The sequence below is a fragment of the Vigna unguiculata genome, chromosome 3, assembly GCF_037176805.1.
Source record: "Vigna unguiculata cultivar grain cowpea cultivar isolate G323 ecotype 2 chromosome 3, ASM3717680v1, whole genome shotgun sequence".
Taxonomy (NCBI): Eukaryota; Viridiplantae; Streptophyta; class Magnoliopsida; order Fabales; family Fabaceae; genus Vigna; species Vigna unguiculata.
The window spans coordinates 27,380,380-27,396,991 of NC_140794.1; the positions used below are offsets into that span (position 1 = coordinate 27,380,380).

At 34.3% G+C, this 16,612-nt stretch overlaps 1 protein-coding gene across 2 annotated transcripts; it reads right to left on the reverse strand.

Moving 5' to 3' along the window:
- Nucleotides 1–876: 876 nt before the first annotated feature.
- LOC114179036 (SEC12-like protein 2) lies at nt 877–8,837 on the reverse strand. Of its 2 annotated transcripts, XM_028065228.2 has the most exons (11): nt 8,369–8,837; nt 7,173–7,273; nt 5,842–5,995; nt 5,086–5,177; nt 4,826–4,925; nt 3,103–3,178; nt 2,901–3,021; nt 2,627–2,743; nt 2,143–2,210; nt 1,333–1,417; nt 877–1,192 (listed from the first exon to the last, which is right to left on the reverse strand). In XM_028065228.2, exons 1-10 carry the CDS (start codon nt 8,699–8,701, stop codon nt 1,335–1,337), a joined length of 1,245 nt encoding a protein of 414 aa, XP_027921029.1. In that variant the 5' UTR covers nt 8,702–8,837; the 3' UTR covers nt 877–1,192; nt 1,333–1,334. The 2 variants fall into 2 exon arrangements, with proteins under 2 accessions (XP_027921029.1, XP_027921030.1); XM_028065229.2 differs by having other exon boundaries at nt 1,076–1,417; nt 7,173–7,235; nt 8,369–8,836.
- Nucleotides 8,838–16,612: the final 7,775 nt, after the last annotated feature.

Genomic DNA, 16,612 nt, shown 5'->3' on the forward strand with positions numbered 1-16,612 from the left:
GGACCTCAATCTGCCATGCACATGTTTTACTACTATCTTTAGATTCTTGATCTTTTAATATTAATGATAAGGCAAGTTGTCTTTACAGTAGATCATGGATCTTTAATATAAACCCTAAATTATTATTACACTCTCTTTCTCGAAACACGCAGATGCCTCACTCACTGCACACACGGTGACACGCACTCAACTTGTCATGGAAGATTTAGAGGATACACAAAAATTAACATTTTTCATTCATATTCCAAAACATTTGAAAGGACCTCTTCTATACAACCGTCTATGTTTGAAAGAAAAACTAAAAAGAACCTAATTCTAAAAACAGGTTATAACATAAATCCTAAAAGTAATAAAAATCACTAGTTAATTACTGTAATATTTTATATTAGTTACAAAAATTACACATTAACATGTAAAATTAAATAAATAAAATGACAAAGATAACAATAAAATATTTAACTAAAAAAATCAATTAAAAATATACAATTTTTTAGCACATAAAAAAATATAGAAAACATCAATGAAAAATAATCAAATTTAGAAAACTTAATTAAGAATAGAATGTTTATAACGAAATTGTTTAATATTTATACTTGACAGTTATTTAAGATTGATTACAAAAACGATTTTCTGACAAATAGTTTACATTATTAATAGATCAATAAAAATACATTTATTTACTGTAAATTAAGAATATAAAAATGAAAATGTTCTTTATTCTCTCTTTGCGTTCTTCGTACTCTTTTGCTTTACGAAATTGTGAATATCGGATAAGCGAACTTTGTTTAACGTACTCGCAAAGAAAATTGTACCACCGTCATCATAAATTTTTAACAACATCCAAGTACAAGTAAATAATTTACCAACAATAACATATAAATAAGAAAATGTATGCTTTCATTAAAATTAGAAGTTGCAGTAAAAACTCAGCCTTGAAGTCGTTGAACCATTTCGCAGAACTGGTCATCAGTAATCACACACCTTATAGCAAATATTTATAACTAGTTTATGGACTATTCTACACACGTGCCCTCGGGGCATTTCTCACTGAAAAGCTATATAAATAACATCAAAATAGCGAGAAGTAATGAATAACTACTCCATTCTACAAGGAAAAATTGCACAAAACATGTAAGGTTACGATACAAGCCATGTTACAAGGCATTTTAGAGAGAGGGTTGTCCAAGAACAACTGTTCATGAAGATGCCAATACAAAAAAAAAAAAAAAAAAAGTATCAGAAAACCCCTCAAAATGAAAATGCATCTGAACTAAGCAGTGGCATTCACAAAGTTGCTAAATGTTTCATATTGAAATAAGAAAAATCTTGAACCTTCATTTTTCAAGTCCTTGCTGGTGAAAGTAAGCAGCAATAGCAAGTAGGATGATAAATACTGCAATCCACAAGCTCAGCCCTCCTTGAAACAAGTAGAGAAAAAGTGAGTCGAGTGCAAAATTTGCCTTCTACTTGATAACATGATCAAACACAACATCCATTTAGTAAAGTAAATCATATATTTTATTGAACGATAAGTCTCTAATTTCTTTTGTACGGTTGGTCAAATTTAGAAGTTGTTACCTTCGACCCTTTAGCCAAATCCAGAACGTTTTTGGATAAGATATTTGAACAGAACTTTCAGTACACACAACTGAAACATGGAAAGGGGGACCTATGGAACGTGAATGATAAATATCCAACCAACCACGCTACAATACTATATTAGATTACTTATTTTTTTCCAATTTATGCTTAATATGACCCAATTTCACTTTGCGGAAATTGAAAATTTAGACTGGTCAGATGTTTAAACACGTGCTTTCGATACCTGACAGTCTAATACCGAGTGTTATTGACAAGACAGCATTGTAGCCATGCACAAAATTAGTTATATAAATCTTCACTAGCAGGAAGAAGACATCCTTCACACGCAGCGTGCTAAACTTTCTAACTTTTCAAAAACATTTGTCTTTTCAACCAAAATCTTGGGCCCCTAATGTTTCCAGGTTAATTAACTTACAGATGGATAGGCTGAAAGGACTATATATACACTATATACAGAGAGTTCCGCAAAAACAATTATGTATATGTACAGCAAGAACATGTAGAGTTAATCTGTGAACAAATTATGAAACATACACGTACCATTTGTCTTCTTCTCTTCAATTATTGTTACCCTTGCACTTGAATCCATAGATACCGAAGCCAAAGCCCTAAATACAGAAGCACAACTATGACTACCCTTAAACATGGCATAAGACAGAAAAAGGGTAAATGACCATTTTGATATTTCAATGTGTAACTTGGTCACTGAGAAAACAAAAATTATGATTTAGCCCTGAATGTGTAAAATTTACAACAATTGTGTTTTGTCATTAAGTTGTAATGTTTAAGGACCAATTTGACCCTGAGTGATATTTTTTGAATGTCAATTTGGCATTAAGTTGTAAACTTCAAGAATCAATTTCTTAATATAATTGTCACACTTTTTATACATTTTGAGATTAAATAAGAACAGTCTGTCTTTGAGGAACTAAATTGTTACCAGTTACCTATTTAGGAACCAAAATTGTCATTTATCGAACATAAAAAAATTTCTAAGAAAAATTATGTAATACATAGTTCAAACCTTGAATCAGGGGAGAATGCTAAAGCAGTTACAATGCCAAGGTGAGCCTTTTTTATCATTGTTTGAATCCGCATATTTGTTGAATTTACAATTACAATGTCTCCTGAAGGTGTTCCACTGCATGGAAAATCATCAAAACAGAAGAAATAAGTTATTGTCAAAGTGCTCCCCGAGGTCTGAAAATCACAAAAGTCAAGGCACTATTTTCTTCAAGGTAGCATAAGATTGGGGTACCATCTTAAGTAGTAGGAAAAATACAGATCACAAAATGTACCATGCAAGAATCTTTCCATCAGCTGAGACATTAAATGCAGAGATTGCATCACGAATAATATGCTTTGAGCCCATCCTTTCCCATGTTTGTGTATTCCAGGTAAGGATGCTTCCACCTTTATCTATATACAACAATAAAAACTTCGTTCAGTTAAAAGATACAAAAGGGAGATAAGATAACTTTTCTCTGCAAAATTATTTACCTGTCATGGCAGCCATATACAAGACCTGAGTCTTGTCATTTGTTTGAGAAAATCTGCAAGAGCTAAAAGTTTCACGCTGCATAAATCCAACAAAATATGATTAGAATACATAACTATTGACAAAGCAATCACCAAACCAAACATGAGAATAATAGGCGCACCGATATTCCATGTTTAACCCTGGTATTAGAAAGCAGCCTTAATTATGGTCACCCCCCCTAAAACTGCATTAGTTGCAATCTATGTGGTGGTTTCCTTCATAGAAGTCTTAAGGAAAATATTTAGTCACATATCTACTAGAGATATAATTTAAATAGAGTTTATAGAATTTGAACAGTCCTCATATTACAAGTTGATTTTATGGGATTGAGTTAAATCCAAAACCTAAATCCAAAATTGATATCAAAATCTATCTTAAATTCATTGTTGGGCAGTTTTCACTGCCATGCTTGCTGCCCTCCTACCCTGCCTTAGTTGCAACCTATTTAGACGTTGTCTTAATGGTGATATCAAATGTAGTCTTTAGTCTAACAATCCTCGAAAACTAACTTTTAAAGTGAGAATTGTCCAAGCTTTAATTTAAGTCATATCTCTCATTAATGTGGGACTAAACACCACCCTTGAGGCCAACAGCTAAGGTGGGCAATGGGTAGCTACCATTAAGGTGACACTAGGCAATATAGAATTTTCCCCACTAGATGTTAAATGCTAGATTTACTTCACACAACATGGTGGTTATGCCTTTAAGATTATAACTAATTTCTACTTCAGATAAAGGTAACCTATTTGCCAATAATGACTGGAATGAGATCAGGACATATGGAGTTATGATATATGGTGAACAAAGTTTCAAGAATAGTTATTATTTTGGATTTCTAATTACTCTTCTAGAATATATGCTGTTGGTTTTAAAATTTTTGATCCTAACCTCCTATTGTTCGTCTCCTTTATTTTTTCCATTAGTAGCCTCTCTACAAGGAAACCAATTCATCTTGTTTTCTTTGAGGTTGCTTTAGGATCCACTCAGCCTATTATCACAAAACTAGTAAATTTTGAGACCAAAAGTAATCTGGTCATTAAATCTGTCAAACTGCAAACCTCCCATAAACACAGGTCTCATCACTGAGTAAATCAGAATTATTAATGATCATTCATAATAGGTCAACATCAGCACAAAGCCATTGGTTGACAGTGATGCTCTCTGACCACTGGTTCAACATGAACCAACCTAAATCTCATAAAAAGAACATTTAATTATAAAAATATATATTAAACTGGGCCAAGAGATATATTACTTGAGAGGGAAGGGCACATGTAATCTTATACTATGCTCTGAAACAAATGTTTTTATTTTTTTTCTCCCCTTACTTTAAGTAATAGATGAATAATCATGTAGGTCCTGGATATTAATTGATACAGGAAAATTGTAACCAAATGAGTATTATACAATATATAATAAATAAAAAGGTTTTAACACGAATGTATGAAAAAAAAAATATTATGTATCATCTAGAGTCTAGACAAATAAAAATTAAATCTAACTTTTACTAGTTAATTGTGATTTATAAAATTTTCATATCTCTAAATATTATGACAGTATAGAGCAAATCCATGACATAACCAAATTTCATTCAATTATCAAGAAGAGAAAAATTTTAAAAATGCACATAAAGCTATCAAGCCCATGCAAAGTTTATCCAGTAAGATGTAATCAATTGCTCACATTTTCATTTGGTAGAGAAGATAAGACCATTGATGAAGAAACGTCCCAAACCCTGCATGGGCCACCACTTCCCAAAGAGGCAAGTAATTTACCATCAGAACTGCAACACATGTAAAACCAAAGTGTAAGGCACAATCCTTTTAAAATAGTGGGGTTTAAAGAGATCATTGTCATCTGTCATTTTTCCTTTATGAATTATAAGTAAATGAATGAAAGAGTGACATATCTGTGAAATGCTTATGATTATATGCACATCAAACCTGAAATGTAAATCCTTCACAGAAGAATGAGCATTAGACTCGTTGAGAATGACTTCCATGCTAGGCCACTTGAAAACCCTTATATTGCCATCCTGTACTGCACCAAATTACAATATCATACAGCATTCCGTTCCTTGATCAACAAAGAAATTATCTACTAGTTAATACCTATTTTTCAGAAGAATTAAAGCACTGTAATTCTGAAATGAAGAAACTCTAAAGCATTTATATTATATGACACGCAAACACTGTAATAAAACAAGTTTCTCATCATTTAATATCAATTAGGAAAAAGTGAAAAACAAAGACAACATATCCCATCATACAATGAAATTGAAGAAAATTGGAGAAGCATTCGGCAAGGTTACATTTTAAGATTTTGACAGCTTTTGAACCAATGTTTGACAAATAAATTTGATATTTGTCATCCCTTCAAATGGTTCTCAGTAAACACAAACAACTCTTTGATTGAGAGAGCATATTTTCATTTCAACTTTGTAATACCATTTACTTACATCAAATTCTTCTTAATGAGAATTTCACGTTGGTATCCATTTGTATGAAGCACAGTAAAACAAGTTTGGAATTTGGATATTAATCCATTTGTATATATTCCTAAGTTGAAAATGAAGTGCGGAAATAATTAATTAGTGGAACTGTTTTCCAAAAACCATCTTTCTCCTTCACAATGCCAAAAAATAACATCAATCTTATGTTGTTTGTTTTGACTTAAGTAAATATAAAGGAAATCCATACCTCCCCACCAGCAGCCAGTGCAGTACCATCATTGTTGAATGCTAATGCTAATTGTTGTCCAACATCCTCCAACTGCGTGAGCACTTTATCTGACATCTTCAGACTCAACTTATGAATTTCAGAGCTCTTATTTTGATAATCCCAGTCAAACCATCTACATAAACGAGGCATAATGCTGATCATAGTGTTTTATATCTAGATGAAATTATAGAACAAATAAAATCAAAGCTTCTTGTTAGTCTAAAATATCAGTTCAGCATGTAGATTATCAAATGACAAAAATACCTTTACTTCCCTCTTTTTACTTTATTCTTGTGTTAACTTCATTAAATGAATCACTACTTTCATTTACTTAGTGAAAACACTAGGGAAATATTTGGACAATTTACAATGGCATACACCAAACATCGAGCTACCAATCCCCTAAGAATTTACAAAAATGAAAAGAAAATGATAATTTTATAGATATTTTTGTATATTGACACAACAATGTGCTTTTGTTATTTGCCTTTATTTTGTTCAGAAGTAAACAAAATTCCACAAAAAAGAAAACGAACTAGACAATAGAAACTCCCAAAACTTGGCAGTTCTTTCCATTAAAACTGTTGTCCGGAAAATATGGTATATTCACATGCTGATTTGTCAATCAAACTTTGTACTGATACTAACAGGAGCAAAATTCAAGTTGTCAAAGATTCTCTTGCATCGATTCTATGGTCTTAGACAAAACTACTAAAATACCATACAGTCTATTGGGTTTATCACCTTCCAGTTCAATATTCTGTAATATATAATAACAGATAATGTATTTATGTAAAAATTTCCATAGATAGAGTTGTAGAATTAAATGGTTGAATTACTTCAATCTATTTGAAGCTAAGTCCTTACATAGTTCTATAAACATGAGTTATGTTCACACCTTAGTCAAGTCCAAATTCATTGAGACTAAGAATAATCCTCATCATAGTTGATCAAGGTACAAAAGGTTATATGATATACATAGCTAAACTATATAGGGTTCACACACAGTTCATAACAATCTAGACATTGTAAAGCATGTAAAGCTGACAATTTCAAAATTGTCATTGTATTTCCTACCCTGTATTTCACACCACTTGGTTGGGAGGACGAAAATGAAAATTTATTTGCAAATGGTAAAGTATAGATGAAAGATGCTTTCATTTTCCAATTGATCAGCCAAGCATTACTTCTACATCATGTATGCTCGAACTAGGCCAGGTTCGCTCATCCAAAACATTTGACCCAGGGATTTACAACTAGAAATGAATTCCATATAGATATTAAGAAAAGAGGTGATGAGAAGCAAACACCTGCAAACCTTTGGCGTTTCCATTGCACAAATAAGGCCATCACCCTGGGAATGAAGTGCCATCCTATAAGGCAATTCGGAATCAGTTCCTAACTTAAACACCTGAAATATTTATAAGGTTACTCAAACAAGAGAGTTTAGTATTATAAACACATGAACCGCTTCATTGTACCATCTTAGACAAACAACAAAAATTTGATGCATCATTTGCTCTCAATTCTAACAAATCTATTTCTTCAAAACACAGCACAGAATATCAAAATCAAGCAACTAGAACAGATTCCTCACAGTCTAACAAAAAAACATAGCAGTAGTCCACATTGCATTGCATCACACGAAGAGATTGGTTGTACGCAATGAAGGTTTATTGTAATTCGAGCTGCCATGGAAGAGAGCACCAAAGTTTGGGTTGTCATCCATAATGCACTGACTCATAGTAGGTATTTGATTTATTGATACTTTAGGTAAAAGGATTCCTGTTGAATTTTGATTGGTTTTCTTGGTTTAAATGTTAAGATCAAATTATTGCTGTCCTTTTTTCACTGCATTCAAAATGGTCCACGCTGCCTACAATCCTTTTAGCAACACATTCCCAAATCGCCTCTACTTATATTATTAACTAATTTCAGACATTCATTACCCCTGATTTCAGAAATTAGCATCTCTCTCTCCAAAACAATGCAACCCAATGATCATACAAACTCAAGTAAGCTTTAAGAACCTTAGTTTATTATAATGGGTAGTAGATGATCACCACAATTTCAATTTTACAATATTTTACCAAAAAACAAGGACAAAGAAAGAGGCCCAAAATACGTTTTCGTTTTTGTTTCTTTTGTTCGTTCGGTGAAAAGTGCGCAGATGTGAAAATAGCCATACGAGAAAAAGGTATACAATGTTATAGAGTATTGTTAGAATAAAGAGATTTTCATCTTTTCTTCCCTGCAATTTTCAGATCAATGAGAAGTGCAATTATTGTCATCACATGACTTCTTAAGCTTTCATGAGAATCACATTAGGACAATTTTTTTTACACCTACAAATCCTCAACTACTGAATTTTATTGGTAGAGACATAACAATATTATTATAATGAGAAATAAACTGCGAGTTCAATGCATAATTCGAAATTTTCGCCACAAAAATCAAATTCATAAGAATCGCGTAATCGAGCGAGAAGCAAAAGGAATAGTCGTACCGGTTGGCTAGAGAGAGAATTGGATGCAATATCGAAATGCGCAATAACCAAAGCATTAGGAATACCGCTGCGACCAGCTCCACCGCCACCGGTGAACAGCAGGTAGTTCCCGGTGGTGACCGATGCAGGCTCCGACTCCGCCTTAGCCGCGGGCTCTGACTCCGGTTCGGTGGAGGGCGCAGAGTTGTGATCGGAGTTGGAGGAATCATCGGAATCATGGGCAGTTTGAATTTGGTGCGATTTGATAAGATGTTGAGGAATCCAAGCAACGGAGTAGAATGGAACGCCGTATTTCTTCAAGTTAGGAGGGTCTGGGATTTGTCTTTTCCCCATTCTCTCACTCTAACTTTTTTGTTTTGGATTCAACTGCGCGGTGCTTGTTTTGTCTGGAATTGGTCTGGGATTCAACTGGGGTCGCTCTGGTGTTTTGCCCTTTTTGCTCTCCTCATAAACAGGGTAACCCCTTTTTTTCAATCTTTCAAAAAACGTAAACATTAGCCCTTTTTGTCTGACTAAAGAAAAAAAACGCAGTGATTAGAAAATAATTAAGAGAAATAGGTCAAAACAAAGAGTGAAAATATATATTCTTTTAATGGAAAAAAATTAAAAAGATAATAATAATAAATATAATCTACTACAAAACTAAGAAAAACTACCATGTAAAATACAAAATTAACCCTGTCTATTGTTCTAATATGTGTCAAAAATTCTGGACTTTTAGTCATTTATTAATCATATTTAGTATTTTGAATATGTGTCCAAAAGTAATGACTATTTTAATATTAACGTTTATGTAGTTATTTATTTTGAAATTAAAATCTCTTCAAATTGAAATTTGTAATTGAAGACGAGAACACTGTGGATGAACTACTCTGATTGGACTTTGTCATTATAAATTTTTTTTTTTATTCTTGGATTCAATTTCCAAAATGGTTTTATAATACATTATGATTCAGTTTTTTTTTTATGTCAAATTATGGAAGGAGGAAGATTTATTTCTTTGCTCTTCATCAATTGGGTAAGATTTTTTTTCTTGGTTTCTGTTAGATCCTCTTTTACTACCTTTTTGTTTATCCTTGTTATTTTTTTTTTCGACATCTAACATTTTCATGTTCTTTGGTATTTTCTGGATTAAAGCTTGAACAATGATGATTACGTAGTTTTTTTACTTATTTTTGATCACCATAAGCTTAAAGGTAAGGTTTTTCTTCTTCAACTACATTTTTGTTTCTCTATTATTTTTTTGTTTCCATTTCTGTAATTTCGTTCATCACGTTCCTTCCTTATAGCCATGAAGGATGGATTGGCAATGCTTTTGCATTTCGGCCATCTACACTCATACCTCTTACCAGATCTAACTCCCTCATTGCAACCACATTCAAAAAATCCATGCTTTTTCAAATCCACTTTGTGATTCATCCACATACCGCCACTAAAGAACCCTTCAAACCCTCTTCCACTCTTTTCCATTCTAAACCCTACAAAACACTCTTGTCCATTGTTTTGTGTTATAAGGTAGAAAGTTGTTTTCAAATATTTATATACATATTTGGTTGTTGTTTCATTTCATGTTTGTTCTATTTTATAGGTTTTCTTACTCCCCTAACTTTCATTATTTTTGGGTTATGTTGTTTTTAGAGAGGAGGACCTAATTGTGTGTGCCAAACTCAGGAAAAACCAGGTAGAATAGTATGAAACTTTGTCTCGTTGTTCTTTATTCGCATATATATGAATTTGCCTTCTTTAACAAACCATCGTTGTTATGGTTGTTTTTTACTCCTTTTTTTCTCTTCTATAATTCATTGACCACTCTTTTATTTTTATGTCTCATTATTATCAATATACCATTTATTTATTATGTAGGGTGAAAAACCAAAGAACAAAAACTGTTTTTTTTTCAAAGCCTACGGGTAAGTGTTTCTTCATTCATGTTTGATTTTTATTTCATTCATATTTTATACATTGTTGTCTCATGTTTGTTTGTGTGTAGTTACAAAATCACCAACATGTATTTAGAATTTGGTAATTGCCTATATGTAAAAATTGAAATTTAACCAAAAATTTCAGTATGAGTGTTTCTTTGGAATGATTATGCACTCTGGCACTATGTACAATTCATGAGATTTTGGCATTAGGTTTTATTCTTCTATGAAAGTCATTTGTGCATGATGTATGTTACCTATATACTTTTCATACATAAAGAGATCAATTTTGATCTACATTGGTTTATTGTTGTGTTAAAAAAAAGGTTGATTATTAAAGACATATAACTTTTGTTGATTTGTATTAGAGTTGTGGTTTTAATGGTTTTAAATTATTCTTCTACATTTCTACTTTTGCTTCTTTTTTTACTGTGTGTTCTGAAACTTTTTTTTTTATGTTTTCTATGTGGGGCTTTATTGTTCATCAAAGACTAATACAATGGTATGGTGGTAACGAAAAGGTATGCTTTTAGCATTTTAAGTTTTAAACCTGGGCAGAACTTTAGACTTGGGCATTTCATTTAGGCAAAGCAAGAAGACAAGTCGATCTGGTGACATTTATATGGATTGGTTACTTATGTTCTATATTCCTTTAGTAGAATGTATAGAGCTTTAACTTGACAAAGTGTAATGTATAGAACTTTAAAGAAAGAATAATTAGTGGAATATATCCTTTTTGTAATGTTGACATGGCTCTTTTTGTACTCATTGCAATCAACCTTATTTATATTTTTGTAGGAAAAAATTTAGAGCAATGAGAAGAAGCTATAATGTCATACCTCAAGAATCCTATCGGCAATATCAACAAGGGGTTCTTCACATATGACAAATTTTTTGTATTATTGAATCTATACATTAAATTTGTTGTACTTTTATGAAAATTTAATCAATTTGTTCTATTGTTTGATTACCTGACAGATGGCATCAAGCTCTTCTTTCAAACTTACCCAGTCAGGATTAATGTGGACATGTTCTTCAAAATATGGTAGTTTTCTAGAAATGATTTTAAGCAATAACACTCCAAAGTTATAGACATCGGTTTCAGGATCAATATAGGGGTGGCAAGTCAAATTTCGGTGGCTCATGTCCGATGTGCTAGCTTGTGATGATACATTCTTGCCAAAAGTTATTTATGATATTTGATAACAATAAAATAGAGATGTTACTTTATACCTAACACATTAAAAGGAAAGAAGGAATAAAAATGTGCATACCTTATCAACAAAGTCATTTGTCAATAATATAGCAACTGAATTGAGATTTAAATGAGCCATTGGTGGATTCAGATCATGGTGCGCCCTTATATATGGTGCATTCATCAAAAGTATTAGTTTTGTTGAAATCTTTACAAGTTGTCTCCAACTCTGCCAAATTCAACTTGGGACCCCTACATTACAGACAATGACAAAACACAATCAACATATTAACATTAACTTTTGCTCTTTTTATCTATGGAAGCACATTTGGAACTTTTTACCATTTTGTTTGCTATAACCTCTTTTAGATACCCTAATCGTGATAATAAATATAAGCCCAAATAGCACTTAGCAGGAATTTTGAATTGAGATAACAACTTGAGGAAGAGATTAGACATAATCGATTCATAGTTTGACACTTCTGAAGGTATGTATATTGCATATTGGCAAAGCAAGAAGACAAGTTGGCCTTTGGCAATCATAATCTCAAGATCTTTCAACTCTTCTATTGCAACAACAATATGATCAAATAGAGGAGTTAAAGTTCTCAATATCTTTTCAACAATCTTGATGTCAGTCACTATCTGATCACAAGCTCGCATGGAATGCCAAAATTTGGATTTTTTTTAACAGTATTCTGCAATGTCTCTTGTTCAATAATTGAGAGAAGTTCATACTACCTTCGAATAGATTGCAACTTTACCTTCTTTATTTTCCAAAAGTTTCCATATACTTGTTTTAGAGTAACCCACGTTTGCTTTGAACTAATGACTTTTGGAATTTTTTGGAAAACAATTGCAGAAACACACTGATGCAGAAAAATTCGTGCCTTAGAACCTGTTTTTCACAATCTTATCAACTTCTTGAAACCCAAGAATGACATCCATCTTCACACACCAATCATCATAGCCTTTCTCATCAAATATGGAAACGTTCAAAGGTATGGTGCCCATAACAACCATGAAAGCACACTCACAACAATGATTCAACTCAATAACAATGGTGCTTTCTCCCTCTTCACAAGTCCTTATTCTACACACACTCTTTATACCAACTTGTTAGGAATAACTAAACAAAGACAGAGCACACACAAAAATAAATGGAGACTTTCTCATTCACTTGTAAAGAATACATAAGTACAAGTACTTACATGAAAAAAGAAAAAAAATAGTGTAATCGTATAATTTTGTTTACATCTTAACATAATCGTTTAACTCTAATTTTGGATTATTATACAATAAATTACAATAGTTGAGGTATTAGTTGCTTTGAAGCTCGAAGCTTTGTCATACTTTATATCTTTAAAAGTCATTTTAAAGAAATTAAGAGAACAAGGTATATAGATATTGTTTTTGGTCTTGACTCCAGACCTCCAGTCATTTTGGAACAATTTTTTTCATTTTCCTCAATCAAAAGGTTTAAGAAAATGATGATTAGTCTTTAGAACTATTTTTCCATTCCAACATAAACTGCCAATATTTCAACCTTGAAATTGATTTATGCCTTCGAAAATAAAAGTAAAACAGTAAACATTAAACATAATTCTAATATATATTTCCTTTATAATCTTTTCATCTCCATAATAAATAATTTGAAATGAACTTAATTAATTTTTAAATAATTTTTTATGAATTGAATGTTTGTAAATATTTAGACCTATATATAAAGATGATACACATCTTTTGTGTAAACTTTTACTTTTCTTATTTTACCTTTAATAATATAATTCTTACTTATTTGTTAAGGACAAATAGTTTCGGTTTTACTCTTTTTTTTTTTATCAATTGATTCAATGATTTTTTATTTCTTCATCTTATTTCTTAGTTTCAACCCTTACTTACATTTACTTTTTACTACTCTCATTATATTCGTTCTTTTTTAAGTTATATTTAGCTTCTTCTTTCTTTTTCTAAAATTCATTATTTACTATTGTTCACGCAAGTCTAAAATATGGGTAACATATTCAGAGAGAGAGAGGGACGGTGTAAGGCCCATTAAAAATATTTCCATTTCTCCCTGCCCTATATTTTAAGGGGTTGTCCTGGTAAGTGGGTCTAAGGGCTGGCCCAATAGATAAAACCATCATTCGTTGCCCTAAGCCTCACTTTTCGCTCATTTTCACATAACCTAGGTCTGCAGCCGTCAACCCCTCTACTAGGGTTTGTTCACTGTCACGTTGAGCTAAGGGAGATTGCTACTCCATGTAAGTATTCCTTCTTGTTTGTACTGGTCCCTCTTCACCCTATCGAAACTTCAGTTGAGAGCCTATACTAACTCCATCTCCTGGTTTTGTCCCACTTTGTTTTCAGCCCCATAGTTCGTCCTTAGAGCTGTTGTGCCCGTGGTCGTGCCGCCAGGATCTCTACTAAGCTTTTCTAGGTACGGGGAAGTTAGAGTTTTCGAGTCTTGAACAATTTTCTGGATGGTTTGATATTTGTTGGGTATTGCATGAACTGTATGTCTGTGATGAATGTGTGAACGATCTTGGACTGTTGCTTGGGTATGGATATATGACTGCTGCAGGAAAGGCAGTGGCGAGATCTGTTAATCTCGCCCAGGCTAGAGTAACTCGCCCAGGCGAGACTTGCAGGAGCAACCAGGGTTTCGCGAACCCTCGCCCAGGCGGAGGACTCTGGTTTTGAGCGAGGCCAGTCTCGCTCAGGCGAGAGCCACTCGCCTAAGCGAGGAGGAGTGAAGGCCTGGAACGCTGTTGTGGTCTAGCCTAGGCGAGGGATGCCACTGTTGGGTGAGAGGTTGTCTCACCCAGGCGAGCCAGGACTCGCCTAAGCGAGCCTGCGAGGAAATCCCAGCATTGGTCGCGATCTCGCCTAAGCGAGGGTCTATCGTCTAAGCGAGAATACCCCTCTCGCCTGAGCGAGGGCTTTTGGCTTGAGCGAGATATGCTGCAGGTTGGATGACTCTCTTAAATTGGTAATTTGATTATTGGTTATGATGTATTTTGTATGAGGTATGAAGTTTGTGGATTGAAAGGCATGGTATGATCTGTGTTATAAATTGTATAAATGATTATGCATGTTGGGAGGAGATTATATGTGGGGGAATTGTGAGCTTGGCATGATTTCTACATGAATTGTACATGAGGAGTTGGATACATATGTATGTGCGTGTGGTCACAAACCTGGCATGAGCAACAATGGATCTTGATGGTTGGTAAACCTTTGGTATGGTTTTGGTATGAGGAGAAACACTTTACTCATGATTGGGAATAACGAGTTGGTAATGATTCAACATATGAGAAATGAGGATTTGGTTATGGATTTTGGTTTGAAATCTTATGTGCAATGTATGTGTAAATTATTGGCTGTTTATGTATGTTGGTCCGTGTTAGTGCTTAATTCCTTGGAGTCTCTAGGTGAGACTTTCAGGGTTGCGCTTCAGTGGTCGGGACGTAATTCCATGGCCCCTGTTAGTGGGTGTCCATGGTGGTGCCCCATCTGTATAACTAGGTAAGGATTCAAGGTAAGGTTGCATCCTGACACTCTAAGGAGTTAGTTAGTCTCACCTAGAGCGGACTGACTCCTGTGGTGAGAGTAGCAGGAGGCCTGAAATTCATTAAGGGTTAACCTTGTGGTGAGGGAAAATTGATTCATTGTAACACTTGTAACACATAGCTCGGGGGTGAGCAGAGGTATCCACCACAGGTGCAAGCATCCGCTGAATTCGACCAGGTTATACGTATCCGGATGAGTCGAGTCGAGTCGTAGTTTATTGATTGACAAGTCATAACATACTTGTTTGTTGTATGGGTACTGGATGGTGAAAATATATTTGACTGTATGATGAAAATGTTGTCGGCTCTAGCTTACCTTGTTTGTTGTATGGTTGTATTGTATGTGGTTGTTCTTTCTTGCGATGATCATCAATTTGATTGATGGGAGCAGATGGGCGAGGTTCTCGTGGTCAGCAAGGAAATGGTGATTCTGCTACTTAGCCATCTGGGCTGGATTTATTTTCTTCATGATTTCTTTAGGGCTATGGCCCATGTATCGCTTTATGCATTACTACTCTACTCTCTTTGTTAGACTTGTATCTGGTTTCCCGTTGGCATCGTGGTGTGCCAGGTTGTAGGGGTTGTGTTAAGGGCCCCAAGACTACGCTACTGTACTATCATTGCGTGATGTTTCCTTTAATTTCGTTTAATAATTAAATGGGACGCTATAGACAGAAAATCAAAATTGAAAATGAGATCGAACTTTAGTGTAATTTAGGGAGAATTTAAAAACCATACATCACCATATTAAATGGCAGGGAAATGCATGCCAAATGTTGTCCAAATACAAGGATTGCAAACAAGAGAACATGAATGACACGTTAATGATGTGTTTGGATGAGGCAATTCAAGAGGGTGATTCATTTATTTGAAGAATTTGAAATTCTTTGCAATGAAATGCTTTGTTTTGATAGAGAAATTAAAAAGAATTTAAAATGCATGCATTTTTTTAAAGCATTTCGATTAGCTAAATTAGAAGAAATTCAAATACCCTAAAAAAGGTGGAATTTGAAATTCTTCTCACTCAACCTCACACTCTGGATTCAACCCCAAACAGACCCGACAAACCCGACAACCATGACAGGTTCGGTTGGCCAGATGATCCAGACGGATTGGACCGACCTGACGACATAAACGGGTCGAGTAGGCCCGACAACCCAAACAGTTCAAGTGGGCCCGAGGACCCAAACGGATCAGACGGGCTTGACGACCCAGATGGGTCCGATGACCTAGACGGTCAGCAGGCCCGACAACCCAAACGGACGGGATGACTTGATGACACATAAGGGTCAGACGGGCTTGACAACTCAAACAGGTTGGTCAAGCCCGACAACCCACAACCAAGACGGGTCAGCGGGTTTGATGGCCCAAGCAAGACGGGCGAGCCCGACGATCCACACGGGTTTGGCGAGCCAAACGTCCTATAGGTGTCAGGCGGGCCTGACGACCCAAATGTGTCTGGCAGGCCCAACAACCCGATCGACTCGTTGACCTAACAAGCCTGACCGACCCGTTTCCAAATTTATCATGAACTCAAAACATAATTAAGCCTAAA

Coding starts and splice junctions, on each gene's coding strand:
- LOC114179036 (XM_028065228.2), bottom strand. CDS start 8,701: ATGGGGAAAAGACAAATCCCAGACCCTCCTAACTTGAAGAAATACGGC. Junction 2,211..2,626: donor GCATTCTCCCCTGATTCAAG/GTTTGAACTATG, acceptor TTCTGTATTTAG/GGCTTTGGCTTCGGTATCTA. Junction 1,418..2,142: donor TGAAGAGAAGAAGACAAATG/GTACGTGTATGT, acceptor ACTTGTTTCAAG/GAGGGCTGAGCTTGTGGATT.